The following is a 27,820-nucleotide window of genomic DNA, read 5'->3' on the forward strand; positions in this document are numbered from 1 at the left end:
TCAGGCCACCGACCACGCAGGTGCAATCGTGTGAGATTCGCGGTTAGATTTAGCTTGAGACAACAAGATAGGACAGCTATTGCAGTGCTTTGCGGAGAGAGAAACAGTAATGTTGCGATTGGCATCTTGCTGTGTCCCATAGTTAAGGTTCTGCAGCTCCACTCGCCACAAATGGTCCATGTGCCGCAGTAGGCAGTGATGTCGAAGAGCGGCGCGGAGGGGAGGAACAAAAAGGACATACATAGTATAGTACTCAGTCTCTATAATATCATTCAAAAATCATATGCCGAGGTATCTTTTGAAACTATCTACAAAAAAAACCATTACATACCCATGTTACCTCTCTTCCCTCCACGCTTCTGTCGATCATGATGCGCCTTCAAGACCGCACGCGTCTCGATAAGACTGCGCTTATTCTTACTCTTCGCCTTGCCAAGCGTCATAAGGAAGTTCTTCTTCCGTGCCTTCTCCCTGTTGGTCGTACTCTTGCCCTGCTCTTGCTTGCGCTCCTTGCGCCTAGCCTCCTTGCTCTTATGCTCCGTCTTGCCTTCCCTGGCGTGAGCGATGCGCTCCTCGCGAGTGGCCTTGCCGGCAGAGAGAGCGGCCAGACCCTCGATTTCTTCGGCTGTCAGTGGGTCGTCGGCATGCCGGGTTGTGGTCTGTCCTGGGCGGCGGGACTTGGCGCCTGGCATGAGGGACTCGACGGATGCTTGGGCCCGGAGCTCGGCTAGTTTGGCTAGATCCGCTGGGGTGAGAATCCGGGTTGTTGCCAGAGTGCTGAGTTTCTGCTGCTCTTGCTCGGCATCTGCCTTTTTCTTAGTCTCATCGCCATCTTGCTTGGCCTTTTTGGAGGGACGAGCTTTGTCGTTGTCATCGTCAGAATCGCTCAGGTCAATTTCAACGTCACTCTGCACGTTGATCCAGTCACCCGAGTCATCGCTGTCCTCGTCGTCCTCGACATTCCAAGCAGCCCAATTGTCTTCGTCTTCCTCTTCATCATCTTCGGCATCGGATGGGAGACCCTTCTCCAGGTTCTTCTTGCGCCGCTCCTCCTCTTTCCATTTCTCCAAGAGCTCAAGACCCTCGATTCCTCCCAGTTCCTGCTGACCAAAGCGTTTTTCTTCCTTCTCACCGGACCGAAGGCCCATGGAAGCGTCCTTGCCACGGTCACGTCGCTTGAGCATCTGCGCTCCGACATCTCGGTACAGGCTGAGTAGTCCCTTGGCAGCCATCATGACGCCCTTGTCCTTGCTCTTCTTGTACATGACAAGATCTTGCAGCAAGGCCTCATTCATCGCCAGCGGTTGGCGGGCACATACCTCTCGGATAGCATTCATACCAGCGGTAGCAACCTCCGCGGCCGATGCTTCAGAGACAAATTCGTTCGCAATCTTTTGGATCAAAGGTTCGAGGACATCCGGGGGCACAAGCTCATGCGAAGCCTGTGCCAGTGACGCCAAAAACGAAGTGACAGAAGGTTGACGGGGCGTCAGGTATTTTTGGAAGTAGGAGTAAAGGGGCATGATGTGGAGTTGATGAAGGCCAACCAGACGGCTGACCAGTTGCAGCACGAAAAGTTTCTGCTCCAGATTCAGTTTGGCCTTGGTGTTTTGAAGGTGCTTGGAGAAAAGAGATTCCGCGAAGCCCTGGGGATCATGAAGCAGATGAAGCGCGGAGAAATTGAGCGGGTGCGGCTGGTTCTTCTTGCGCTCCTTCTTCTTGACCGTCGCAATCGCCTTCTGCGCAACGCGAGCCTTCTTCTTTGTCTTCTTGTTAATTCCAAGTTGGTGCCTGACACGGCCAACGTCGACGGCATCATCATCGCTGCTCTCGTCTTCCATTTCTTCTCGCTCCTTGTCGCCGCCGAGGAAGAAGCGGACGCCACCCACAATGACCTTCTCGTGCTCGGACAAGCTCGCCTCCTTCATGATTTCGACGGCTTTGGCGTCTGTCCAGATTTGACGCTTCCACAACTCGCGAGTCAACTTGATTGCCCAAACACCCTTGGAGGATGTACGGTCCGATGTGACCAGATTGAACAGCACGGTCTGCATAGTCCGGTTAAGCTTGTGGTTGATAGTCTTCGAGTTGGCGGAGCGGAGTTCGGAAAGGATTTTCTGGAACAGCAGTGCCCGTAGAGTCTTGCTCGGTGTCGAGATGAGAATCGGGAATAGGGTGTGAAGTAGTCTGTAGAAGCTTTTCTTAGCGTCGTAAATCAAAAATTCGATCAATGGGTCCATACCTTGCCGAATCTATGAGTTCTTTCTTCCTTAGAAGCATCAGACTCCCCACGATCTTCTCGCGCAACTCCGGCTCCAACACTAGATGGTGTTGCATCAGCATGTCAATCAACTGCTGCGGAAAATCCTTCAAGATTTCCGGGTAGCAGTCGGCGACGTGAGAGATGAAGTCAATGAGGTCGCGAAGCGAAATCACGCCAGTATCAGTGGCCGCAGAGGGCGCCGCCATGAAAATTTCTCGGTGGGATTCATATTGGTAGTGCTGAGCGCGGAAATCTTCAATATAGGATCTAGAAGCACAGATCTGTCAGCTGTAATTCTAGGAAATCGAGTCATCTGACTTACTTTGGGTCTCTCCTTATTTTGTGTTGTAGATTGGGCCTGCGAAGTGCGAGGTTGAGGTCAGTGTCGTGAACCGAAGTTTCTGAGCGGCGGCTGCGACCACACCACAGAAAGCGCACTTACAGGTCTGCTTCGACCTTTTCCAAGGCCCCGATCTTTCTCTTCACCATCCTTTTTCTGTTCAGCGCCCGAGTGCGACGCAGGAATTCAGCGGGAGAAAGAGGTGAGTGGAGGAGGTTGGGGGAGATCGGGCAAAACTTTTTTCTTCGCCTATCGATAAGCGGCCCATTCTTCGCTTTCACCCAACTCGCTTTTTTTCCATTTGATACTGCTTTACGAACTACCTTCTCTGTAACTACTCCGTGGATAGGATTAATTGAAAAGAAATTTTCATTTTAGGAATGAGGCCTAATGGCCCTAGGTCTTCAGGATGGCACCCGCAACGACATTGGAACGAAAGCCGTCCTCATGCTTTTGTGGGATCGTGCTCTCTCCAGCGCAGTAACGTGCCAACCGACTGAATCCTAGTATAACCCCCGTCCACTCCGGATACATAAACAGAGCACCAAACGGAGAACAAACCCAACACAACCCCTTTACCGGTTGCTCTTGGCAACACGCTCCAGCTCATCCTTCTTCTTGATAGCGTACGAGTTGGAGCTGCCCTTGGCGGCGTTGATCAGCTCCTCAGCAAGGCACTCAGCGATGCTCTTGATGTTGCGGAAGGAGGCCTCGCGAGCACCGATGGTCAGGAGGGCGATGGACTGGTTAACACGGCGCAGGGGGGACACATCGACGGCCTGGCGACGGACGGTACCGGCGGAACCGATACGGGTGCTGTCCTCACGGGGACCGCAGTTGACGATGGCGTCAACGGCGACCTGGAGGGGGTTCTGGTCGGTCATGATGTGGATCTGAGGGCACACAATTAGCAACCACCTTCACATCTACACAAGTGTTTTTGCACATACGATCTCGAAAGCGTGCGCCACAATGCGGGTAGCCATGAGCTTCTTGCCGTTGTTGCGGCCGTTCATCATCATCGAGTTGGTCTGCAATCACCGAGTTAGTCGCAACACTTTTGTAGACCTGAAAATTGAGGGAAACCGACCAGGCGCTCGATGATGGGGCAGCTGCCCTTGCGGAAACGCTTGGCGGCATAGCGACCGGCGGAGTGGGAGAGGTAGACGGGCTGGCGAATGTTCACGTAGTCACTGAAGAACGAGAGTCAGTAAGTCTTGAATTTTTTTCTTCTTCTTCTTTCTTTTCCCATCCGCAGTCTCGCATCAAGCGAAACAACACGCAACATCGCACACAGGGAACGAAGAGCGAGAGAAGAACTCACGTCAACGAGATGTCGCGGACCTCAACGTCCTCGTAGCTCCACTTGTTGAACAGCTTGACCTGACCCTGCTCGGCCAGGACCTCCTTGGGCAGGACCGGGTAGGTCGCAACCTCGACATCCCCGTTGTCAGACATGTTGACTGTGGTCGAGGGAGGGATTGGTGGGAAAGGTGGTCGACCGGGTGTTGTTGGATGGGATGAACGCTCGATTCTCGACGGGTCGAAAATAGCGGTGCGGCAGAGACTCGCTAAAGATTTGTGGGGTCACGTGGCTGCTGACTAGATTGGTGCCTGAGGAATCAATTTCTTCCATGGATGGACCGAGTTGGTATGGCTAATACATAGGAGAAGGTAGTCAGCATTATTATTTGCCATTCCTCTGTTGAACACCAAACTGTTAGAAACGCAGTCCACAGTACCTAGTCCGTGTCCGTGTAGATGGGTCAAGAAACGCTTCTCCTATAGATAGTTGCCGAGTCCATGTCTCAGCTGCGCCCTCGGCTGGCTTGACCGCCTGGGCAGGTGACGTTCAACGCGAATGAGGCTGGACCGAGCAAAGACCATCGAACACCCTCCCGCGATTCCCGATTATTATTCCCCCAGACAATCGCAATCCCCCAGCCATTCCTCCCCGTCTGGCAACTAAAACGACGCGGACTGCAATGAGGCGTCCTTGATTACGCCCTATTCCTCCCCCCCACCGCGCTCCGTTTACTTCCCCGAATCGAGGCCCACCGTCCTGATGGCGGAAGAGAGCCCCGAGCTTCAGGCCGCACTGCGCGACCTGGATCGGGACTTGGAGGTAGGCATTGTACTCACTGCTGGTCACTGTGAAGACGCGCTGACATGCTGGGTTCCATGACAGGAGGGCGATATCACCGAGAAAGGGTAAGCAGTTTCCCACCAGACAGACGTCTTCGGCCACCGCACGGCGTAATCCAACAGCTGGGTGGATGGAGAAATCGCTATGATCATCATTCCGTCAAAGAACTCAACCGAACTGACCAAAAACAAGATACCAAAAGCGACGTTCGAGGCTTCTGGCGCAATTCCTCGGCCCCAACAAACCACTCGAGATCGTCAATCACTCTAATTCTGACAATGAAGCAACCTCACTTCCCTCGCACATGGCTCCGCCTGCTATTCTGAGTGTTCGACCGCCAACGGGCCAGTCTGGCCAGCCAAGTCTCACATCTCCGACGTATGCTGGCGGGTTCGATGGCATGCAGAGCGGCGGAGGACTCGGATACGACCACCGCGGCAGTATGGACATGCAGAACCCGTCACCGGCACCGGCTGTGCCCTATGATAGAACTAGCACCGGGGTTGGTCGGATGCCGTCGTCATCATCGTACGATTCACTTTTCCTGCCCAAGCCAGCACCTTCGGGATCACAAGGCCAGGATGGTTCGCGGACGGCAACATTGCTGAGCCAGAACTATGCGTTCAACCCGAATGTCCATCCCGAGTACGTGGACGATACCATGGCGTACGATCCTGCGTCGGGCGGAGCCACGCGACAGTCAACGATGCTAGACTCACAACAGGGATTCTTCTCTGATTTTGCCGGCCAACAGCGTGAGGACTATCGGGAGAGCTATGGTGGTGGATTTCACCGCTATTCTCAGTCGGGAGAAGCCTTTTCGCCCACGGCGAATATGGCACCGCCTTTGATACCCGCCTCGGACCTTCAATATGCGCCGACCCTCCAACACCTGCATCCTCTGGAGCCTCGGGATATTCCATTTTCGGTCAATGACCCGCATGATAAGAGCACTCCGATGTCCAAGTTTGATAATCTTCCGACAGTGCTGCGGCATCGCGCTCGAGCGCATGGGAAGCAGCCGGCATATTGGGTGTTGGATCAGAAAGGAAAAGAGATTGCGTCCATTACATGGGAAAAATTGGCAAGTCGTGCAGAGAAAGTTGCTCAAGTGATTCGCGATAAGAGCAACCTGTATCGCGGAGATCGCGTGGCTCTGATCTACCGCGATGCCGAGATTATCGAGTTCGCAGTCGCTCTTTTGGGCTGTTTCATTGCTGGTGTTGTAGCAGTCCCGATCAACAGGTTGGATGACTATCAGAGCTTGAACCTGGTGCTCACATCCACTCAAGCCCATTTGGCCCTGACGACCGAAAACAATCTGAAAAACTTCCAACGTGACATCACTGCACAGAAACTGAATTGGCCCCGCGGAGTTGAATGGTGGAAGACGAACGAATTCGGTAGTTTCCACCCGAAGAAAAAGGATGACACGCCTCCATTAGTTGTTCCAGACCTTGCGTATATCGAGTTTGCACGAGCTCCGACAGGGGATACGCGTGGTGTGGTGATGAGCCATCGGACCATCATGCACCAGATGTCCTGCCTGAGTGCTATCGTGACCGCTGCACCCACCGATTCGAGTGCTAGACAATACGCCAAAGGAGAGACTATTGTCACTTACCTGGACCCGCGGCAGGGTATTGGCATGATCCTGGCCGTGCTTTTCAACGTCTATGGTGGCCACACAACCGTTTGGCTTGAAGATCGAGTAGTGGAGACGCCCGGTCTCTATGCACACGTTATCACCAAGTACAAGGCAACAATCATGGCTGCCGACTACTCTGGCTTGAAAATTGCGGCGTACAACTACCAGCAGGACCCCATGGCCACTCGACATTACAAGAAGAATACCGATCCCAATTTCAGTACCGTCAAAATTTGCATGATTGATACCCTCACTTTGGACTCTGAATTCCACGAGATCTTGGCAGACCGATGGCTGCGGCCCATGCGGAACCCGCGCGCTCGGGACATTGTGACCCCAATGCTGTGCTTGCCCGAGCATGGCGGTATGGTGATTAGCATGCGCGATTGGCTTGGTGGCGCAGAGCGCATGGGATGCCTCTTGACCCATGAAATGGACCCGGTGGTTCACTCAGACTCCAAGAAAGAGGACACGAAACTCGAGAAGTCCGAGACCAATACCGGCTTTGGTAGCAGTCTTCTGGGCGGTGGATCTCGTGGGTCCCGAATCTCACAACCCAAGGAGACTTCGAAGAACGAATTGGGAGAGGTTCTCTTGGATAAAGAGGCTCTTAAAAGCAATGAGATCGTCGTCCTCGCTATGGGCGAAAATGCTCGCAAGTTTGCTGCAAGTATGCCTCATGCTGTGCGCGTCGGTTCTTTCGGTTATCCCATCCCTGACGCTACTCTCGCTATTGTCGATCCTGAAACCAATCTTCTGTGTACGCCCAATGTCATTGGAGAGATCTGGGTCGATTCGCCTTCTCTGTCTGGCGGCTTTTGGGCATTGCCAAAGCATACTGAAGCCATTTTCCACGCCCGCCCTTACAAGTTCGAGGAGAACAATCCCACTCCGGTGCTTGTGGAGCCAGAATTCCTACGCACCGGTCTGCTGGGATGCGTTATCGAGGGCAAAGTCTTCGTGCTAGGTCTTTACGAAGACCGACTTCGTCAGAAGGTTGAGTGGGTTGAACATGGGCAGGAGATCGCGGAGCACCGCTATTTCTTCGTTCAGCATCTGGTTGTTAGTCTGCTGAAGAAAATACCAAAGATTCATGACTGTACGGCTTTCGACGTGTTTGTGAATGACGAGCATCTTCCAGTCATCGTGTTGGAGTCTTATGCTGCTTCAACGGCACCTACAACCTCTGGGGGACCTCCCCGCCAGCTTGACTCCGTGCTCTTAGAGTCTCTGGCAGAGAGGTGTATGGAGGTTTTGTATCAGGAACACCATCTTCGCGTTTATTGCGTGCTCCTCACGGCCCCGAACTCGCTTCCGCGCGTCACCAAGAACGGCCGACAGGAGATCGGCAACATGCTCTGTCGCAAGGAATTCGATGCTGGTACGCTGCAAGCTGTGCATGTCAAATTCGGTGTCGAGCGAGCAGTGCTGAACTTACCCGTTGGTGTCGACCCGGTCGGCGGAATTTGGTCCCCCCTTGCTGTCGAGTCGAGGCAGGAGTTGCTTGCCTACCAAGAGAAACAGTACTCGGGCGTCGACTATCGTGATGTTATCATGGACGACCGTACCTCCACACCTCTGAACAATTTCAAGACAATTGTCGACCTTCTCCAGTGGCGAGTCTCGCGCCAAGCCGAAGAGCTGGCTTACTGCTCTATCGACGGCCGTGGTAAGGAAGGCAAGGGCCTCACCTGGAAGAAGTTCGATTTGAAGGTCTCTGCAGTGGCAACATACCTGAAGAACAAAGTCAAGGTCCGCCCCGGAGATCATCTGGTGTTGATGTATACCCATTCCGAGGAGTATATCTATGCCATTCATGCTTGTTTCTGTTTGGGTGTTGTTGCCATTCCACTGGCTCCCATTGACCAGAACCGCCTCTCAGAAGACGCGCCTGCGTTCCTGCACGTCATCAGCGATTTCGACGTTAAAGCAATCATTGTCAACGCCGAGGTCGATCATGTCATGAGGCTGAAGCTCGTCTCCCAGCATATCAAGCAGTCCGCACAGGTTCTTCGCATCGGTGTGCCTGCTATATACAATACGAACAAGCCCTCCAAGCAGTCTCATGGATGCCGTGAGCTCGGATATACCATGAAAGACGCGTGGCTGCAAGGTGGCCAGCCTGCCCTGGTCTGGACATACTGGACACCCGATCAGCGCAGGATTTCTGTGACCATTGGCCATGATACTATTATGGGCATGTGCAAGGTGCAGAAGGAAACGTGCCAGATGACAAGCTCGAGGCCGGTGCTCGGTAGTGTGCGTAGTACATTGGGTCTCGGATTCCTGCACACCTGTTTGATGGGTATCTATGTTGGTAAGTTTTTGATCTGACTATCAAACATTTGCTCTGGTTAATGAGAACTCTAGGCGCTCCTACCTACCTCGTGTCTCCTGTCGACTTTGCTCAGAACCCAATGACTCTCTTCGTAACTCTCTCACGGTACAAAATCAAGGACACCTACGCCACTAGCCAGATGTTGGATTATGCCATGAACGTCATGGGTGCAAAGGGCTTCCAGCTCCAAGAGCTGAAGAACCTGATGATCTCCGCGGAAGGACGGCCGAGGGCCGATATTTGTATGCACTCTCTCTGCCCTAAAACTCGTACGGACGTACTAACGTTTCGCACACAGACCAAAAAGTGCGCCTGCACTTTGCTTCCGCTGCCCTTGACCGCACCTCGATCAACATCGTGTACTCCCACGTCCTCAATCCAATGATCGTCACCAGGTCATACATGTGCATCGAACCGATTGAGCTGTGGCTGGATCTCCGAAGTCTTCGCCGAGGTCTCATTTATCCTGTGGACCCAGACGCAGATCCCACCGCCTTACTACTCCAAGACTCGGGAATGGTACCGGTCAACACGCAGATTGCCATCGTCAACCCAGAAACCTGCGCATTGGCCCATGTAGGGGAATACGGCGAGATTTGGGTGCAATCCGACGCTTGTGCCAAGGGCTTCTACAGATCCAAGCAGGAATTTGACAATGAACGCATGGATGGTCGGGTCGCTGATGGTGACCCGAACGTGCCCTATATTCGCACCGGTGATCTAGGCTTCCTTCACACTGTCACTCGGCCAATCGGCCCCGGTGGGCAACCTGTCGAAATGCAAGTTCTCTTTGTCCTGGGAGGAATTGGTGAGACCTTCGAGGTCAATGGGCTCAGCCATTTCCCGATGGATATTGAAAGCTCAATCGAAAGGTGTCACCGCAACATTGTGGCTGGTGGTTGTGCGATTTTCCAAGCAGGCGGTCTGATCGTGGTAGTGGTCGAAGTCACCCGAAAAGCGTATCTGGCATCTCTTGTCCCGGTCATTGTCGATGCTATTCTCAATGAGCACCAAGTTGTCGTGGACATTGTCAACTTTGTCTCTCATGGTGACTTCCCCCGCTCACGCCTTGGCGAGAAACAGCGTGGCAAGGTTCTAGCATCATGGGTAACTCGCAAACTGCGGACAATCGCTCAATTCAGTATCCGTGATTCGGACGGTGCGGGTGGTCCATTTGCAGACCTGCCCCAGCATCGCGTTAGTCGAAGCTCCAAACCCGGGAGTACCATGGGTAGCAGTCTGCGCAAGTCGACGCTGGTCAACCCCGAGAGTGAGGTTCCGCGGTCTCCGGCTCCAGTGGTGCTTGAAGACTCAATGCAGCAAAATCAAAATAACTTCTACCAGGATATGCCTTCCCCTGGTCTGCCACAGGAGCTTGATGCGAACAGCTCTTTTGCTGGCACGCCTGTCCCTGAACCGAGTCCCGGCCTCCCTCACATTGAAGAGCCTCAGTCCGCCACGCTCATGACTGAGGACGGCGATGACCACAACGTGGGATACACAAATCCAGTCTCTGGGACCGAAACTGCCCATAACCGTGATTTCCGATTCAGTTTTGACATGATCAACACGCCCATTGACCCACAGCAATACAAATCAACCGTCCCTACCGCCGAGTCGGCCTCACCAGGACGAGACGCCCTGCCCAGCCAAAACCGATTCAGTACCATCCCGGCAGGCGCGGAGCCAGTACAGGAAGAAAGGGCTCGTCCCACCACCCAGGAGAGCGGAATCAATGACGACTGGCCACAAGAAGCCTTAATGTACGAGTCCACTCTGGGCGTCGACGACGGATCAGACTTTGTCCAGCGCTCACCAAGCAACATGAGTGCCGCAGTGCGCAAGCGCTACGACGGAAGTGAATATGGTCCTTAAAATCACCACTCTGTATATGCCCCCCTCCAAACCTTTTGTGTTTTTGATGCTTGTCTCGTTTGTAGCATGGCCCTTGTGCGTTTTCCCTCTTCTTTCCCTATACACTACGCCCCACTTCCCCAATTCCGCTACGATGTCTTCTTGTGCATTTCCCCTCGAATACCTCCTTAGCTTTGTCTTTTGCCTGTGTCTTTCCTCCCCGCTTTACGTGGGACAATCTGCATATTCTGTTGTGTCTGTACATACCTGCCGGAATGTTAACTTGTGGTTGGTATCCTTTTCTATCTACTGTAGGACCGTCCAATAGGCGAACTGTAACTGCATCAGTACTAGCACTTTAGACACTCGAGGCCATAATGCTGAATAGTTCAACCGCTAGAACAATAATTTCATGAATTAAGAATGAGAATTCGAATTTCTCTGCCCTCGAGCTTCGGATATATATGCGTCTTGTCCGAAACCCAACCTTCTAACTGTTCCATACAGATGAAGATATTCATCGGATATGATTGATGAAAAGTTGAAACCCCAATAAGAAAATAAATTATGCAACAATAGGACTTGTCCTTTTGGTGACTAGCCAAGGATCTCATTCAAACGGTCCTTAATGAGAGCTCCGGCTGGTTACCAGGCCTTAGGGCAGGACGGACCAGCCCACGCACTAGCCAAAACCCCGAACAATGACGATTGCAAAAGAGGAGTATTTTGAGGAGGTTAGAGGTGCCAGACCGTGTGGTTCTGAAATGACGTCTGACTGCGAGAAAGACTACAGTGTTGCATGCAGTCGTTGCTGGTGTGTTTCTATGCAGGGTAGAGCAAGGGTGGGCTAGTTGAGCTGCAGTGGTAAGCGAGACGGGAAATATAGGGGAGATGATCCAATAAAATTCTGTATTTGCAGCAATCATCTTGGTTGCTAAAGGGTCGAGGTAGGGCTATCCGGTGACCGGTCGGCCAGGTCTGTGTCTGTGAGCAGCGGCTAGATCGGGTATTGCCATCTCGCACCACCCATTTTCAAGCCCAAGAAGAATCTATGAGCTCATTTCTGTAGCTAAAATATTATCGTCACCGCTAGATAGCGCCAAACAATCTGGATCTAGTTAAACTACGACATGGGTGAGGATCCTAGTCCTATACTCGGTATGCACACCTACCTCATATATCTTCTGATCTCCACTCCTCTCGGGATAAGCTAACAAATAATATCTCGTGATTCTCGGAATGACCTTCCTACATACATGCAGGACTACATATATTTTCACACGATGTCGTGATATTAAAGTACACACCACGGCAGCCGAAGGCGTCATGGAGACCCACTTTTATATCATTGCAGAGTATGGCCGGTTGGCATCATCGCTGTGCAAATCCCGCCATATTCCAACCAACCACATCACGCTGCTTGGTATTGCGTCTTTGCCGATCCCTCACTTGAAGCCATGCTAACTCTCTACAAAGGATGTTGAGCCCACCGCGTTCCGGCCAGCTGCTCCATCTTCGAGCTTCCTGTTTTCTCCGAGCTCTACAAGCTTCAGTATAGTTGACGATCACTCGGCTTCGCTATGCTCTCTACGGAAATATACCCTGTGATCGCTGCCGGTGATCGCTGTGCGAATGTTGTGGAGAAATGATACAAGACTTTTTTCTTCGTGATGAGGGGGAGGTCGTGAAGATAGGGGACCCGATGAGGGTATTTAGGATGGGCACTCTGGCCTCCATGGGAACTACAGAGCTGTCGACCTTTTTTTTTTTCAAAGCAAACTCAAAGAAGAATCTGAAAAATGAAGCTTCTCCTAGCAGTCCAGCTGTTGCTATGCTGGCTAGCTGTCGCCGTCGCCAAGAAGCCCAATATCCTATTCATTCTGACGGACGACCAAGGCAAGTATGTCGGAGGCCTGGAACATATGCCCAAGCTTCAGGTATGTGTTTGTTAGGTGTAGCTATTCTCATCAATATCTTAACATATACAACAGGAACTCCTAGTTCAAAAAGGAACTAGCTATCCCAAGCACTTCTGCTCCGTCGCGCTCTGCTGCCCATCGCGCGCAAATCTCTGGACTGGCCGCATGCCACATAACACCAACGTGACTGACGTCAATCCGCCATATGGGGGATACCCAAAAGTGGTGGAGGCCGGCTGGAACGACAACTACCTGCCTCTATGGATGCAGGACGCCGGGTACAACACCTACTACGTGGGCAAGCTGTGGAACGCACAGACAGAAGAGAACTACGACAAGCCTCACGCCAAAGGGTTCAATGGATCCGAATTCCTGCTGGACCCATGGACGTACCGCTATTTCCTTGCGCGGATGACTCGCAACGGCGCACCCCCGGAGAAATACGACGGACAGTACTCAACCGACGTCATTGCTAGTAAGGCTGAGGGCTTCCTGGACGACGCACTGCAGGATGACAAGCCGTGGATGTTGACCGTGGCCCCGAATGCGCCGCATGCTAACGGGTCAAGCGAAAATGGCGTCAACTGGTTTGGCGAGCCTGAATATGCGCAGCGCCATGCGGATCTGTTCAAGGATTACAAAATTCCGCGCGATGAAAGCTTCAACAAGCTGATTGATGGCGCGGTCAGCTGGGTTGGCAATATTCCTGAACTGAACCAGACTGTCGTTGACTACATCGATGAGTTCCAGCGCTGCCGGCTCCGCGCACTGCAGGCCGTTGACGACTTGGTTGAGAAACTGGTCACCAAGCTCGAGAAGGCGGGCGAGTTGGATAATACTTATATCTTCTATTCGACCGACAATGGGTATCATTTGGGTCAGCATCGCATGCAGCCGGGGAAGAACTGTGGTTACGGTGAGCTTACTCAGGATCTTCGGTGTTTATGTTGTACTTACGCTTTAGTAGATACTGATATTAACGTCCCTTTGATCATCCGGGGACCTGGCATCCCTGAAAACGAGACCCTTGACGTGGTTTCCAGCCACACAGATCTGGCACCGACATTCCTCTCCATTGCTGATTCTACCCAACCTGGTCTGGATGGCAAGAAGATTCCGACGACTGTCGCGGGCAGCCAAGCGCAAAACAAGACGGAGCATGTTGCTATTGAGTACTGGGGTCTGGTAAGTGATGGTATACGTTTTCATATTCGAATCGCATTACTGATCACGAAAATATAGGCTGTGCCCGAAGGAGTCTACGGATATGCCAGTGACAAGGACGGCGATGTTGGTAATTCCTACAAGAACAACACATACAAGGGTATCCGACTGGTCGCAGACGACTACAGTCTTTACTATTCAGTGTGGTGTACAAATGAGAAAGAGTACTACAACTTGAAGGTAAGAAATACCCCAGCCCTAAAACACAGGGATAAAATCTGACAACTGTACAAGGACGACCCAGCCCAAACGGTCAACCTGGCCGCTTCCCCAGCCAAACACGACAAGTACCGCATTGCCAGCCGCGAGCTGCCGCAGATCATGAATCGACTTGATGCACTCATGATGGTGCTCAAGTCGTGCGAAGGAAACGCCTGCCGGTATCCATGGAACCAGCTACATCCTGACGGGAAAGTCGACACCCTTGCGAAAGCACTGGGCTCTTCGTACGACAGCTTCTATGAGAAGCAGCCCAAGGTCACGTTCTCCAAATGTGAGATTGGGTATATTGTTAAGGAGGAGGGAGCCCAGCGGTTTGATGTATATGGGCACACGGGGAGTGGAAAGAGGGCTTGGGCTTGGGATGATGCATTCTGGGGGTGGTAGCATTTGATGCTGATCATGACTATATACCTAACCTAATAATGTCTATATCTACAATATTTACGATGCGGTAATAGCAATAAGTCGTCCATTTGTCTCTCTTTTTGCCACTTTATGGAGCAAGGTCGCCCTCTTCGTCATCTGGGATACCTTGTGGCCAATCGGCCCTGATGAACTTCCTGATCTCGTCCTCACGTTCATAGAAAAATTCCTCGAAGCCCATGTTGGCGATCTCGAGGTTCACAAATACATTATGTGCATCGCGACCTGGGACTCGGGCGTAAGCGAATCCTTTACATGATGGCTCGGGAACATCCTCGAGAAGCTTGCGAGCCTCTTCACTGGCCCATGGCAGATGATAATAGAATTTTTCAGCCACTATGACGGTATTGTCAACGAATGATTGCTGGTCAACAAATAAACCAGGTGGACCATAGCGGTATAGCGGGTTCTCGTTATACCACATTTTCCACAAGCTGTCCCACATATCAGTAAGTGTACCATCCTCTTCACTTGTCCAGGGAACAAAGCAGCACACTTTTTCCCAGGGTTGATCGTCTGCATCAACGTCGGTAAGAGTCTGAATCTCGTCTTGAAGGGCGCGTTGTTTTTGATTGGTGACTTTGTTTGTGAGGTAGAACAAGGGAATCCCATTCATACTCCGATTGATAGGGAGCCATGGTGGAAGATGGGGATAGAATGGTTGATCTGGGTATCCCATGATTTCCATTTTGGATGGGTCAACCTGTTCATTATTTTCCAGGTCCTTTTCGATCTCTTCGTATCCGGATAAGTCAGAGTCCAATGCCTCCTTGATCACCTGGTCCAAAGTTTTTCGCAGGATCATGGTTCCTGTGAAAGTATCCCGCAATGTCCCGAACTGGGCACTCATGACACCGTCGTCCTTGATTGGTTCCAACAAGAAATGCAGAGGACGGGGACCAGAGGAAAAAGAAACACGGGGTCGACAAGCCTCCCAGATGCGCATTAAATCGCGACGAGAGGCGATATGGTCGTATTCCCATGGAATCAGTTGGACAATGGCTTCTTTGATCTTGTCTGAGTCGGAGTTTTCGTCGTTGCCACCATCGCCCTTTTTTTCTTTACGTCGCTTCTTTATCTCTTCTTTTACCTTTGGGTATTGGTTGCTCAAGACATCCTGCAGAGTTGATTGTAGCTTCTCTCTCTCTTTCAAAGTGGAAGAAAAAGGGAGAAAAATGCTCAGAGTTGGCTCGTCGCTGCCGGATTGCAACCCTGGAGGTAGTACAATGGGCTGTACCGTATCCTCTTCTGTACATTCCTTTAGTTCTCAACTCTGCCACAAAGGAGGTCACATAACATACGGCGACCATCTCGTCCCAGAGATGTCAAAATATCTGGCGTAAACACAGTGCGATCTGGATCGTGCAACTCCAGCCCGGAGATATCGTATATATCAGAGCGGTCGTACCCCGAATCCACGATGTACTCCTGAGAGATATCAAAGGATTCCAGCGTATCCCGCAGCAGCCATTGCCCGTTTTCGCCAACTGCGTTTCGTTTCGCAATAACGCGGACTTGACCATCTTCTTTGCCTGGTTTAATGGCAACCATAACCGCTGAAACTCGTGAACTCTCTCCCTGGGCGGGCAGCCCTTTCAGTTGACGCTTCGTGAGGTTGTCCGCCACGACAAGTCGTGAGTGACCCGCTTGATGCGCCAGGATCGCAAGACCGTACAGGCTGGCCATACTGTCTTGAAGATCACCTTTAGCAGTTATTGACTGCAGAAGCTCTTCAGAGGGTTTCCATTTTTGAATCTCGATTTCCTGAGGTGGGTTTTGGATGTGGTTTACCAGGGCCGATTCGCTCGCCTCCCCCAGGTCGGTTAAGAAGGTCAGCAACAGCAGAGGACTCTTTGCATCGCGTTGAACAGATTGCAGTCCACAGCTGGACTGCGAATAAGCAAGATGCAACGCTTGCTTTGTGGTTGAGTTTGTAGTTGTGTTTGGGTTTTCCATTGTTGGTGCTCTGATGAAATTGAAAAACTGCTGATTATTGGGCATTGGACGACCTATTTATGCTCAGCATTATTTAGACGTGGAGAAAATGACATGATCTTGGGGCCAAAAGGATCTTGGGGCCGAAAGTCAACGTGTCCAAGCTACTTCGCCACTCGATTAGTGATGTCGTACGCTGAGCCGCATCCCCCTATACAAGGCTGCAGCAGATCTACTTCCATCTAGAGCCGTTTACTCCAAATCCGGAAAATAGGCAGAAACCCATGGCAGATTTGCGCTAGTCCCACGGTGTATCCCTGTAGGCTACAAGAAGGACAAGTGAGAACAGAGACGGAGATCAACAGTCTCTTGCGCTATAGTTCTGCTGCCTGTAGGCAAAGCCTTTTGTTCTCAGACCAAAAAGATAAAGGAGGAAGATGATTAAAAGACCAGTGGACGCTCATTTAAACCCCAGAAAAAGCCATATTTTTGGGGATATTTAAGGAAAGAAGACAGAAAAGCTGTACCCAATTTCCTTAATTCCAATGATATGCATTAACCAGTCACTCCCAGGAAAGATACACACAAAACCGTTTTTCTGATATTTACAGGGCCTCAGCCTGCTTTGTGAGCTGTTCAATGTTCACCTTGGTGTTCAAGCCACCATTAGACGAAATGGCATCGTTGGAGTCGGCCAGCTGCTCAAGAGCCTGCAGGTCCTCGTTGGTGAAGGTGTTGGAGCGTACTGGTCGGAAGGGAGCCGGCGAGCCGGCGCGAGAAGTGAGGAACTGGCTAAATTAGAAAACAACACTAACCCTGGAAAATAACAGTGAACCAACTTACCGAGCTGGCTGCGCTCAGCAGCGCGATCAGACTGGCTTGAACCACATCCTGATGGATACCAACACCCCAGACTTGCTGCTTGCTGCCATCAGCTGTGCACTGGAGGTAAGTGGCTGCCTTGACGTCTCGGCCCAGACCGATGGAGTGCTCCTTGTAGTCGACCACGTCGAGATCGATGCCCAGAGTAGACAACGCAGCAGCCAGAGAGGAAATGGCACCGGGTCCCACGCCGGTAATGCCATGCTGCACATTGTCAATCTCGACAATTCCCGTGAAGCGGCGCTTGAGGTTTCGGGTGTTGAGAGCCTTACCGGGCTCTGGCGGAGCAGGTGATTGCGAGCGGTCTGTCGTGATGTTGTAGTCGACCAGGTTGAAGCGCGGGTTGGACTTGAGATGGTAGGCCCGCTCGAAGAGGCTGACGATCTCGTTTGGCTTGAGTTCCCGGCTGACAGCTTCGGTTTCCTTTTGCACGACCTTGCTGAACTCGATCTGGAGCGGGCGCGGAAGATCCAGCTCGAGCTGGCGCAGAATAACCCAAGCAGCACCTCCCTTGCCGCTCTGAGAGTTGACGCGGATGACTGCCTCGTATGTTCGTCCGATATCTTGAGGGTCGAGCGGGATGTAGGGGATCTGCCACAGATCCTTGTCGGTTGCGTTGTTCTTCTCACGCAGCTTGAAGCCCTTAGCCACAGCGTCTTGGTGACTGCCCGAGTATGCGACTTGTGTCAAAGTACCTATTCATCGTCAATTATGTGAGCTTCTAGATACTGGAAGCAGATTTGGGAGGGAAACTGGGGGGTTTGGGGGAGGACCCACCTCCGTATGGAGCTCTTTCGTGGACAGCAAGTTTATTGCTCTCCTCCACGACCTTGATGATGGCGTTGATGTCGGAAAAGTCTACCTGAGGAGAGACTCCTTGGGTATAGAGATTTAGAGCCAAGGTGACTAGATCGACGTTTCCTGTGCGTTCACTAAATAGATCTTAGCAGTGATTCGTCAAAGAACGGCGCTTTATCATACCCATTACCAAAAAGGGTGCCTTCCACCCGCTGCGCACCCGCCATCTGTGCTAGCTCGGCCGCGGCCACGGCACAGCCTCTGTCATTGTGAGGGTGGACAGACACACAGAATTTCTCCCTCTCAGTCATATTTGTGCAGAAGTACTCGATCTGGTCAGCAAAAATATTGGGAGTGGCCATCTCCACAGTGGCAGGGAGGTTAAAAATAATCGGGTTCTCCACAGTGGGCTCCCAAGCAGCCTTGACAGCCTCACAGACCTCAATGGCAAAGTCAGGCTCCGTATCAGAGAAGGTCTCCGGCGAGAACTCAAATTGCCACTCAGTGCCGGCTTGGGAAGGATCGTCCTTCGTAATGGAGCGCGCGTACTTGGTACAGCGCACCGCCAACTCCAGACTCTGTTTCCGGTCCATGTTGAAAACAATCTGGCGGAAGCACGGGCTAGTGGCGAGATAGATGTGCAGGATCGCCTTCTTGGCGCCCTTCAGCGAGTCCACCGTGCGGCGGATAAGTTCCTCACGGCATGGAGAGAGGACCTGCAGCCATACATCATCGGGGGTGAGACCGGGTTCTTCGACCAGACGGCGCGTGAAGTCAAAGTCCGTTTGGGAGGCGGATGGGAACGACACTTCAATTTCCTTGTAGCCGATTTCGACGAGCATCTTGAAGAAGCGGTGTTTTTGTTCGCCGTCCTATGGACAAACAGTTGTTAGTTTTCTAGTGTAGTGTTACTACGGAGAGGTCAATCCATACCATTGGATCGGGCAGACTCTGGTTACCATCGCGCAGATCGGTGGCCATCCAGCGCGGCGGCTTCTCGATAACCTTGTTCGGCCATTGGCGGTTCGGCAGATTCAGAGGCTTGAACGCCTTGTACTTTGTTGAGGGATCCTTGAGCCTGGCAAGAGTCAGCAATTGAGTCAACAGAATCAAACTCAATTCGACAAACATACATCGGCATGTCGGCGTGGCGGGGTACCGCGGGGCACGAAGTTGATAAACGATAAGACGAGCGAGGCAGGGAATAATCAGTGAGAGTGGTTCGAATGAACCGGGTACAGGATTGAGGAGCTGCTTTATAGCCAGGAAGCTCAGGCCACTGAAGATCTGGGGAATATCTGTGACTCAAAAGAAAAAATGCCGACGATGACGGCGAGAAATTTTGGGCGCCGACTGCCGGAGCACGTGACTCGCCCCTTCAATGTCATCTATAGGGCGCATTATGCAAACTAATGCGGTGGAACTGTTTGATCATTGATTTGTAGATGCCAATGGTATTTTACGAGCAGTGATGCTAATTGCCAGCCTCAACTGTGGTCATTGCTAGCTATGCTTCGGGGAGGTATTCAATACAACGATCCCGACCTCGGAGCATGGGGTGCCTGAGTCATAAACTATGCCCGAAGCTAACCGGGCTCAATTGCACAAGTGGAGTAAACAAAGGGTGTAGTCTATCGACTAGAGACCTGTCGATGGTGGTACATTCAGGGGAATATAGTGTCTATCGTACATACAAACAAACAGCATCATCTCTCACAAAAATCTTTTCTCCAGCTCCACCAGCAGCGGATGAACGTCGTCGACCTTGAGCTTCACCGCGCGCGGGTTCTTCAATGCCTCTTCTCCAACCTGAGCCCCCATCAGCGTCTGAAACTGTTGCGCATCCGGGTCGGTCTTGCTCTGCATCTGCCCGGTGACATCAACGGTTATACTGCGGTCGGCCACGTCACGCGAACCCAGGATGAATATTAAATTGTACTTCATCTGCTTAGCGCGTTGGATTTTCTTGCCTAGAGTCTGCGGGCTGGTGTCGACATCGACTAGGAAGGTCGAATCGTTGGATGACAATGGCCGAGGAGGAGAATTTCCATCATTTAACAGTGCGCGGAATCCGGAGAACTTCGCAGCGGCTTCTTTAGCGTGGCGCACCACGGCATCGTCCTGGTTGACGGTTAAAATAATGCCTTGGCGGGGTGAGAGCCAGAACGGCCACCGGCCGCCATTTTCTTCAATAAGGAATGCCAAAAACCGCTCCAGCGAGCCGAAAATTGCGCGATGGATGAGCACGGGGGTGGCCACTCCTGGAGTAGCCGGGTTGTAATCCTCCTCGCCTTCAGAAACCTGGTATTCCAGTTCAAATCGTCGAGGCAGGTTCATGTCGAGTTGAATAGTAGACAGTTGATGCCACTTCCCCGCTTGGTCCTGAAGCTGAATGTCGATTTTAGGCCCGTAGAAAGCGCCGTCACCTTCGTTCAGCGCCCATTCACGTCTAGTGCTGTCCAACGCCTCACGCAACTGACTCTCCGCATTGTCCCACATGTCGATACTTCCAATAAAATCTTTCTCGGGCCGGGTCGAGAGCACTAATCGATACGGGCCCAGCCCAAAGGTCGTCATCACCATGTCCACGAAACCCAATGCCGACGCGATCTCTGACTTAATCTGCTTAGGACGGCAGAATATGTGACCATCGTCCTGGTGAAACCGACGCACGCGGGTCAGACCAGTCAACGACCCAGAGACTTCATTGCGGTGGAGCGGGCTGAAATCCGCATAGCGCACCGGCAGGTCGCGGTAGGAGTGTGTTTGCGATTTAAACAGCAGGCAATGGCCGGGACAATTCATGGGTTTCAGGCCATATGATTCGTCCTCGCCTGCCTCACCGTCCATATCGCCGCTTGCCCCGCGGCCGGTCACCTCGTACATGTCATCCTTGTAGTTCTGCCAATGGCCCGACACCTCCCACAGAGAGCGCTTGTAGATCGACGGGGTCAGGACTTCGCGGAAGCCATATTGTAGGTACTGAGTGCGGAGGAAGGAGACTAGTTTGTTGATGATGTGTGTGCCATTGGGGAGAAACAGGGGCGATCCAGGACTGTAGACGGACGAGGTGAAGAGCTCTTGCGCGGTGCCGAGAGCTCGGTGATCGGTGGGAGGAAGGTCAATTTTGGGCTGCGCAGAGCATGAACACGGGCGAGCGAGTGGCAGCCATGGCCTTGTCTGCCATCGCACCCTGGGATTAATCAGTGGCCGCAGCCGAATCGAAGGGCGCATCGTTGGTTGTAAAAGCAGCGTTTCAGTTCCCCACCGCTTTGGCCCCGTTGACCATCAACACCTGATAACTAACACCACCTTGGCTCACTCTTACCATGCGCTGATTCTATCACCATCAGGGCGATGTCTACAGACCCACCACGCACTCCAGATCACTCGGTCCTGGGTGACTCCTGGGTGGTCGCGTCGACCTCGTCGCTCAAAGAACAAGGCGCGCAGGACGCGACACCTGCCAGCTCGAGGGACAACAAGCAGCGCGACAAAGATGGCACAACACCAAACACAAGAACTGAGCCGCCGGTTGCCTTTTCCTCCACAGCAACGTCGGGCCCAGAGCTCATCATGCCCTCCATCTACGAAGTGGCCATCTCCGAAGCCTCGTGGGTCGCGCCGGGTGTGCGTGCCAAAGACCAGCCCTCCTCGTCCTTGAGGAAACGGCACCAGGTATCGTCTTCAGGCGCAGAGTCGCCAAAGAAGCAGCCTCAGCCAAGTGCATCCGCTGGTATTACAGACGCTGGCACGTCTGCCCCGGCACAAAGCAGGCATATGGGTCTTGTCGCGAAACTCACAGCCCTCTGTCGCCAGCTACCTTCCTCGGTCCGTATGTCGATCAACGTAGTCCTACTCACTCTCATGCTTCACCTGCTGGTCTTCCCAGAGCTAGTCTACCAAGTCCGTGACTTGTGCAAGATCTCCGCGGTTGCGACACTCTATTCCAACAGCTGTACAGCCCCCGACCCGATAGTCTTCCCACCAAGCAACCCCTTTCAGTCCCCCGAAGAAGCCCTCGCAACCTCACAAAAGAGGCTCGAGTCGATATTTGACACCACCCTTCAAACCCTAACCCCACACGCGGCCGTCCTCAAACAGAGCGAGACCACACTCCGCAACCTGCAGGACCAGGTGAAGGCCGTGTTTCCGGGTGCCAAACATGCTCTCGATCTTGAGTTTCAGGGCAGTGATCAGGCCATGCGGGCAGCGGCCTGGGAGTTTGATTCCTTGCGGGCAGACCTACGCTCTGCGGTCGAGAGTTTGCTCGCATCGCCGCCGACCTTAGAATCTGGTGGCTCTATCGCGCGAGACACACGCCAGGTGACGCAGCTCCGACGCAAAGAGCAGTATCTTGACCGGCTGCGCGCGCAGATCTTAACCAAAGCCGATTCACTTGCCAGCCGGTTGGCCACGCTGGACGACCACCTGGAAGCAGTCGAGGGGATCGTGACACGCGAGCAGCGTAATGCCATTCTTCATCCCTCGGCTGACGGGTCTGGTACTTTGCTCGGGCCTCTCAATTCGATCATGGACACGCTCCACGGATCATCCCTGGGGGCATTCTTTGTCCGTGGATCGATGTCCTCTTCTCAGGACTCAGCCTCTAGTCCGTCGCTTACTACGGTCCGACAGCTGCTGCGCCAGGCTTTGGTCCACCACCGCCCTATTGCGGACTCGGTGCAGCGCCTGTCACGCCAGCTGCGTGCAGGGTCTCGTCGCCAATCCGAGCCCACGTGGTGAGGTGGTGTGAGTTCCGACTGGTTCAGGAACATACGAATGTGACGGAATAATACAATTGGGTTAACGATCACGAAGATTATGAATATTTTGTTTCTTGAACATCTCGAAAGAGACCCACACACACACCTCCGTACTTGGCCGCTCCGTTGGCGCACCTCCGTTCGCGAAAGTGAAATAAATTAGACCTGTAACCGTACATTTTACGGCGCAGTTGCATATTATCGACTGGGATGCGCGTAGACTCGCAAAGTTCCAGCGGGTTTCCCCACCCAAATCGACGGTCCGAGATCCATACGCGAGACAAGTTAGACGCCGAGGGCTGTATGACCGATGCTTTGTCCGCAGGAAAAAAGGCGCACAGACCTTGCAAGAGGCCAGACCCGTGGGCCAGCAGGTGGGAATGGGGATGATTGGCGCCGGAGTTGATTTACCGCCTGAACGCTGATGTTGAGGCTCTGCTTGGAAGGTAGATGATCGTGCCGACGTGGACGTGCATGGTTGTAAGTGATTTGTAACCCCCAATTGAAGTCTACCACATAGTTCTTTCTCTTGAACAGCAGGGTCTGTTGGCTGCAAATCACATCGGCCCCGTGCGTTGGGCAATGCAAGTGAGGCGCGCTCAGAAATCCGGAGCCCAAGTCTTTCAATTAAGTTCTCCTATTATTTTCTGCGCCATGGTTGCTGGATGGTTGTAACGATATAGATCAGAAAATGAACTGATGGCTATTCAAGGATGTATTAGGAAATGTACATTCTGCCTTCCTTCACTCCAAATGCTACCTGTTGCAAAATCGTACTATTCTGCCTTCTCTTGTTCAATCAAAATTCCCATCACTTTTTTGCTCCTTTCACAAAGTTGATCATATGAGCCTGTAACCTGTTGCATAATCAGCAATAAGTATTTGCTCCAAATTTGGTAAATGCCTGCCTACCTTCTCGAAATAAGCCGCCGACCTTTCTAGATCAGCCTCAAAATCCTTGACTGGAGCCTTCCAGCTTTGTAATTGCGGTTCCACGTATGCGGTGTCCTTGTTTGAATCGGCCAAGAAGATGACGTTATTCGACTTTTGAATCTATTTGATTGTATGAGCAGGCATGTTCCAGATAATCGGGGGAGAATTCTATACGAACCTTTCTTTCAAACTCATCGAGTTGCTCTCTATCCTTCGGGAATCCAGAGATCAGAATCGACTTTTTTTCCTGCTTGAACTTTTCGATCTCTGCTTCAAGTAGTCCAGCCAATAAGCTCACTGGAACGCTGAGTTGCTCATCGATACAGAGTCGGATGATTTTAGAATGAGAGTAGCTTTGATCTTTAGCCTTTTCGCGTAGGATCCCATCCACAGAAATATGCGTTATCGCAAATTGCTTTGAAAGATATTCCGAGACTTTGTTAGTCGCATTCGAGTCTCCTGTTTCTCTTAGCAATAAGCATTTACAGAGGAACATTGTTCCGACGGGGGAAACACAAACCAGCCAGAAATATTATAGGAACTCGGTGTTTTCGTCTCGCAAGATGAGCGTTTCTTTCTCGCTGATATACTTTCATCCACCGTTTTCCCTCCTGAGAATGAATTTTGGCCACTTGACCCTGAAACTCGTCGAGGTTTTTCTCGCCATATGTCCGCTGTTCGTATTCATGTGCCTGCAAAAGGCACTCGAACTTGTCCATCTCTCGTACCCATTGGGCTTCGGGTGTTTTACCTTCTTCATGTTCCTCCCATAGGGATAGCATCTCGGCAGCCTTTTCCGGACTATAGGCTTGTAGTAAACTTTCGAGATATTGTACCCCATTTTGCTCCATTTTGTATTTCTTGTCTGGCTAAAATTAGTAACTTTTCAGACCGCAAGACCTTTGTGTGTGTTTAATTTACCTTCTTGAAAACCGATAAAGGTGGGAATGTCTCCGATCACCGATTCTCCTATGTCATGGAATAAACCCATCTTCATGCATTTGAAAATGTCCAAATTCAGATCATTCTTTATAAATTAGCTCAAGTCATGTCATAGGCAGAAACTAACTTACTGGCGCGAGATAGGCCAGCATTGCAACTCGGAAACTGTGCGCTGCTACGCTCTCGACGTGCTGCATTGTTCTGAGCCATCCTGTGCGCGGAAGGTGCTTGAGCTTCTCTATTTCGTGGAGAAAGGGTAGTGGGGTGGTGTCCATGATTCGTCAATGGTAGAATATGTTCTCGGAACGGTGGGAAGGAAGGTACTTGGTGAGATTTTGGACAGTTTATGTAGCATGACTAAATCGTGGGTGATTTCTGTGCCCACTCATGCACCTTCCCCGCTCTGCTCCATCTTCTGGGATGCGACTACAAGCCACAAAATGTAAGTGGCAAGGGCCTCATGCGGTGACTCGGCTTCGGATTGGGCATGTCGAACCAGTGATGCCAGTGGGGATAGCACCTCGTCCCAGACACCGAGGAAGCCACACGCAAGCTTCCAGCAACATACAGATTCGGCCATATCCTTGTCAACTTTGGGGACCTAGCGCTCGAGCTTGCAATTTTCAAAAAAAAATGCGTTTCTTCAAATTACACTTTGAGGCTCTTTGTTCTAACCGTTTTTGAGAAATCTTTCCCCTCATCTTCTGAAGTCATTTTGTCTTGCCCAGATCTTCTGCCCTTGCAATGGTAGTCATTCAATGCCTTGTAGATTTTGGACGCCCTAATGACGTGGCCGCCTTTAAATCACCTATACCATTTATGAAAAGGGTGGTCAACTCTACCGAGGCCTATCGAAGAAGTGGTATCTCTCGAAAGACGATGTCAACCCCAGCGACTTCTTTCACCTAGATTTGATCCCGACGCACATTTTCTATCCAGATTACGAAAACTCCTTTACACGACCCTATGGCAATGTCAATGAAAATTGGATCTTAAACAGTCGGAATTGTCGGATGACAACCCCCACAGCCCGAACCAAGTTCAAAGCCAGGTACTCACGAAGGTCGGGTCTGCGAACGCCTAAGCAAACAAATGTTTGCTGAGAGAAGTGGGGGGTTATCAGTTCAAGAGACAGAATGGTTGGTCCAGGTAAAGCAAAATTTTCGACATCTCAATTCTTTGGGAATTATTCACAATTATATCAACCCATCGAATACCATGTTCGAGAAAGATAAATTGGTGGTCATTGATTTGGTCCATGTTGTTTCCAAGGGCCTGATGTTAGTTCGATCGGAAGGACATTTAGTGGCACGACGAGAAAGCGACAACTGCACCGTCGAGTAATGATTTAGATGCCTTGGAATAAATACAGCTACGATTCGCTGGAGATGTAAAGAGATTCAGGTTCGACATTTAAGGAATAAGCGGCGTGAAAACTCGCTTATCATAGTCTGAAGCCGTGGCTTCAACTGTACAAAACGTGCAAATCGATCATATGATAAAATGTTTCCGGCACTGAAAAATTGCAGATCAAGCTGCACCCATGTCTATAATAAGCCTTGCCACGTTAACAAGTCGCGAATGTAGCACATTTCCTGCACTCTCGGACCCCTAAAGTTTACATTATGCACTGTTCGTCGGCATGCGCTAGAATTAGCGCATAATGCTTCAGCCACCTTAATCATTATGGTAGTTGTTGAAAGCCTCAAGCAAGTTCGCATCCTTGCCGCCCATTTCCGCTGTGCGTGCGTCAATGCTCGAGGAGGCTGAAATTTCCCGGAAGCTATGAGTTGTACCCGCGGCAAAAATCGGGCCTTGGTACAGCTCCCCGAGTAAGACTATTCTCCAGGTAGCTGCTATGATATAGAGTTCCGAAAATCACAGGTTAAGGCCCAAAGTTTATCGCGTCGCAGACCAACTTATTCTTCTCCATTTAAGATGGCACACACAGACCCGAATATGGTGGTCGGAACAACTATTAGTCTTCCAGGGTTCCAGCCAGGTGTTGCAACGATCGCGAGTTATTATTTAGTGATGAGCAACGGTGATGTGTAAGTTCCTGGAGCTTGAAACTCTGCGAGCTGCACTACGCTGACCGACTTGAAAAGACTAGAGCGATCACAAAGACATATAGATCGTACGTCTCCATACTTCGCCCGTCTGGTGTCGGGTCTTCATGATGGCTCGATCTTAATCCTGCGACAAGTATACGGGTAATATATTCCCTTAGCCACGTGCTCGCATTGTACTAACCAAGATGAATAGGGAAGACTGCGGCCTACGATCCAACGTCGACCTCTATAATGTGTGAGTACCCTATTCACACACTAGACCGCATTCTCACTTTCCCAGTATTATATACAGAGCCCTAAGTTTAGACGTATGGGACAATGGCCGACAAAGAAGCGTTGATGCAATCTGCCGCAGATTACTACCGAGAATGCTTTCCCAATATTCGGGGAATGACTGCTTTTCTCCAGACCCTTACAGACGTCTACAGTTCTGGGGATTAGTCCGAGTTCAGGGGATGATTGCGCCCGGCGAAGCCCAGGAATTCATGTGGCTCATTCAAGCTTGTCGGCAGAGATACTACGGTGGTGCGACAGTGAGCTATCAAATGACAGCAGAGGATTTGCTCGAGCATCTGTCGCGAGATACATGGCCTGTTATGCCGGGGGTGAGATACTAATTATTAATGGACTACGTAATGGCATTTTGGTGATAGTTTGTTTGTGTCATCCAGTGGATGATTTGGAAGTTCTTACTTGTTTCGTTCAGCGATCGGTTCTCATTTCATAGCCAGCTAGCGAATGTTGATTAAGTGTAAATTCATGACCTAAGATTCAACCATTTCCATTTCCATATCTCTCTCTTCTTTTGGCTTCCGGTTGCTTCCAAACTCAATGCCGATCCATCGGAGCCCCCAGGAGGACCCGCCCTTGAACCGCGGAAACGCATTGCGATTTCTCACCGGGAGTCCACATGGACAATAATAACAGCCAATGCGGATACAATTTCGGTCATATGATTCAATGGAATTAATCTAGTGTCGGGTAGGAGTTTCCTGTATTTTTTTCGGAGTAAAAATCAGGGAGTGCATGGGGATCCGTCCATTCTCTGGTTTCAGAGAAGACGCGCTAGTTGCTTTTCCTAAACAGACACGCTAGACAAATAGCATACACAGTTT

General features: G+C 51.4%; 9 protein-coding genes across 9 annotated transcripts; 3 read left to right on the forward strand and 6 right to left on the reverse strand.

Annotated features, from left to right (window-relative positions):
• Window positions 1-323: 323 nt before the first annotated feature.
• On the reverse strand, window positions 324-2,752 carry PFLUO_LOCUS1193 (Severe Depolymerization of Actin; the record flags this gene model as incomplete). The annotated part of the gene is made up of 4 exons (XM_073778208.1): window positions 324-2,187; window positions 2,243-2,530; window positions 2,586-2,621; window positions 2,706-2,752. The coding sequence occupies 4 exons, from the start codon at window positions 2,750-2,752 to the stop codon at window positions 324-326; spliced, it is 2,235 nt and encodes a 744-aa protein (XP_073635286.1).
• A 426-nt stretch (window positions 2,753-3,178) lies between these two features.
• On the reverse strand, window positions 3,179-4,061 carry PFLUO_LOCUS1194 (ribosomal protein S5; the record flags this gene model as incomplete). Its single annotated transcript, XM_073778209.1, has 4 exons — window positions 3,179-3,496; window positions 3,554-3,634; window positions 3,694-3,796; window positions 3,928-4,061. The coding sequence occupies 4 exons, from the start codon at window positions 4,059-4,061 to the stop codon at window positions 3,179-3,181; spliced, it is 636 nt and encodes a 211-aa protein (XP_073635287.1).
• Window positions 4,062-4,668: 607 nt separating this feature from the next.
• Window positions 4,669-10,610, forward strand: PFLUO_LOCUS1195 (putative NRPS-like protein biosynthetic cluster; the record flags this gene model as incomplete). The annotated part of the gene is made up of 4 exons (XM_073778210.1): window positions 4,669-4,728; window positions 4,952-8,714; window positions 8,768-8,977; window positions 9,034-10,610. The coding sequence occupies 4 exons, from the start codon at window positions 4,669-4,671 to the stop codon at window positions 10,608-10,610; spliced, it is 5,610 nt and encodes a 1,869-aa protein (XP_073635288.1).
• Window positions 10,611-12,388: 1,778 nt separating this feature from the next.
• Window positions 12,389-14,338, forward strand: PFLUO_LOCUS1196 (uncharacterized protein; the record flags this gene model as incomplete). The annotated part of the gene is made up of 5 exons (XM_073778212.1): window positions 12,389-12,526; window positions 12,581-13,424; window positions 13,476-13,693; window positions 13,751-13,912; window positions 13,967-14,338. The coding sequence occupies 5 exons, from the start codon at window positions 12,389-12,391 to the stop codon at window positions 14,336-14,338; spliced, it is 1,734 nt and encodes a 577-aa protein (XP_073635289.1).
• Window positions 14,339-14,447: 109 nt separating this feature from the next.
• On the reverse strand, window positions 14,448-16,333 carry PFLUO_LOCUS1197 (uncharacterized protein; the record flags this gene model as incomplete). The annotated part of the gene is made up of 2 exons (XM_073778213.1): window positions 14,448-15,625; window positions 15,679-16,333. 2 exons carry the CDS (start codon window positions 16,331-16,333, stop codon window positions 14,448-14,450), a joined length of 1,833 nt encoding a protein of 610 aa, XP_073635290.1.
• A 584-nt stretch (window positions 16,334-16,917) lies between these two features.
• On the reverse strand, window positions 16,918-19,133 carry PFLUO_LOCUS1198 (2-isopropylmalate synthase (Alpha-isopropylmalate synthase) (Alpha-IPM synthetase); the record flags this gene model as incomplete). The annotated part of the gene is made up of 6 exons (XM_073778214.1): window positions 16,918-17,100; window positions 17,156-17,889; window positions 17,972-18,126; window positions 18,176-18,864; window positions 18,926-19,070; window positions 19,126-19,133. 6 exons carry the CDS (start codon window positions 19,131-19,133, stop codon window positions 16,918-16,920), a joined length of 1,914 nt encoding a protein of 637 aa, XP_073635291.1.
• Window positions 19,134-19,705: 572 nt separating this feature from the next.
• Window positions 19,706-21,226, reverse strand: PFLUO_LOCUS1199 (threonyl-tRNA synthetase; the record flags this gene model as incomplete). The annotated part of the gene is made up of 2 exons (XM_073778215.1): window positions 19,706-21,124; window positions 21,185-21,226. The coding sequence occupies 2 exons, from the start codon at window positions 21,224-21,226 to the stop codon at window positions 19,706-19,708; spliced, it is 1,461 nt and encodes a 486-aa protein (XP_073635292.1).
• Window positions 21,227-21,349: 123 nt separating this feature from the next.
• On the forward strand, window positions 21,350-22,738 carry PFLUO_LOCUS1200 (uncharacterized protein; the record flags this gene model as incomplete). Its single annotated transcript, XM_073778216.1, has 1 exon — window positions 21,350-22,738. One exon carries the CDS (start codon window positions 21,350-21,352, stop codon window positions 22,736-22,738), a length of 1,389 nt encoding a protein of 462 aa, XP_073635293.1.
• Window positions 22,739-23,569: 831 nt separating this feature from the next.
• Window positions 23,570-24,830, reverse strand: PFLUO_LOCUS1201 (uncharacterized protein; the record flags this gene model as incomplete). The annotated part of the gene is made up of 6 exons (XM_073778217.1): window positions 23,570-23,608; window positions 23,671-23,811; window positions 23,870-24,150; window positions 24,212-24,556; window positions 24,613-24,718; window positions 24,765-24,830. 6 exons carry the CDS (start codon window positions 24,828-24,830, stop codon window positions 23,570-23,572), a joined length of 978 nt encoding a protein of 325 aa, XP_073635294.1.
• Window positions 24,831-27,820: the final 2,990 nt, after the last annotated feature.

This window comes from Penicillium psychrofluorescens (genome assembly GCF_964197705.1).
Source record: "Penicillium psychrofluorescens genome assembly, chromosome: 1".
NCBI classification, from domain to species: Eukaryota; Fungi; Ascomycota; class Eurotiomycetes; order Eurotiales; family Aspergillaceae; genus Penicillium; species Penicillium psychrofluorescens.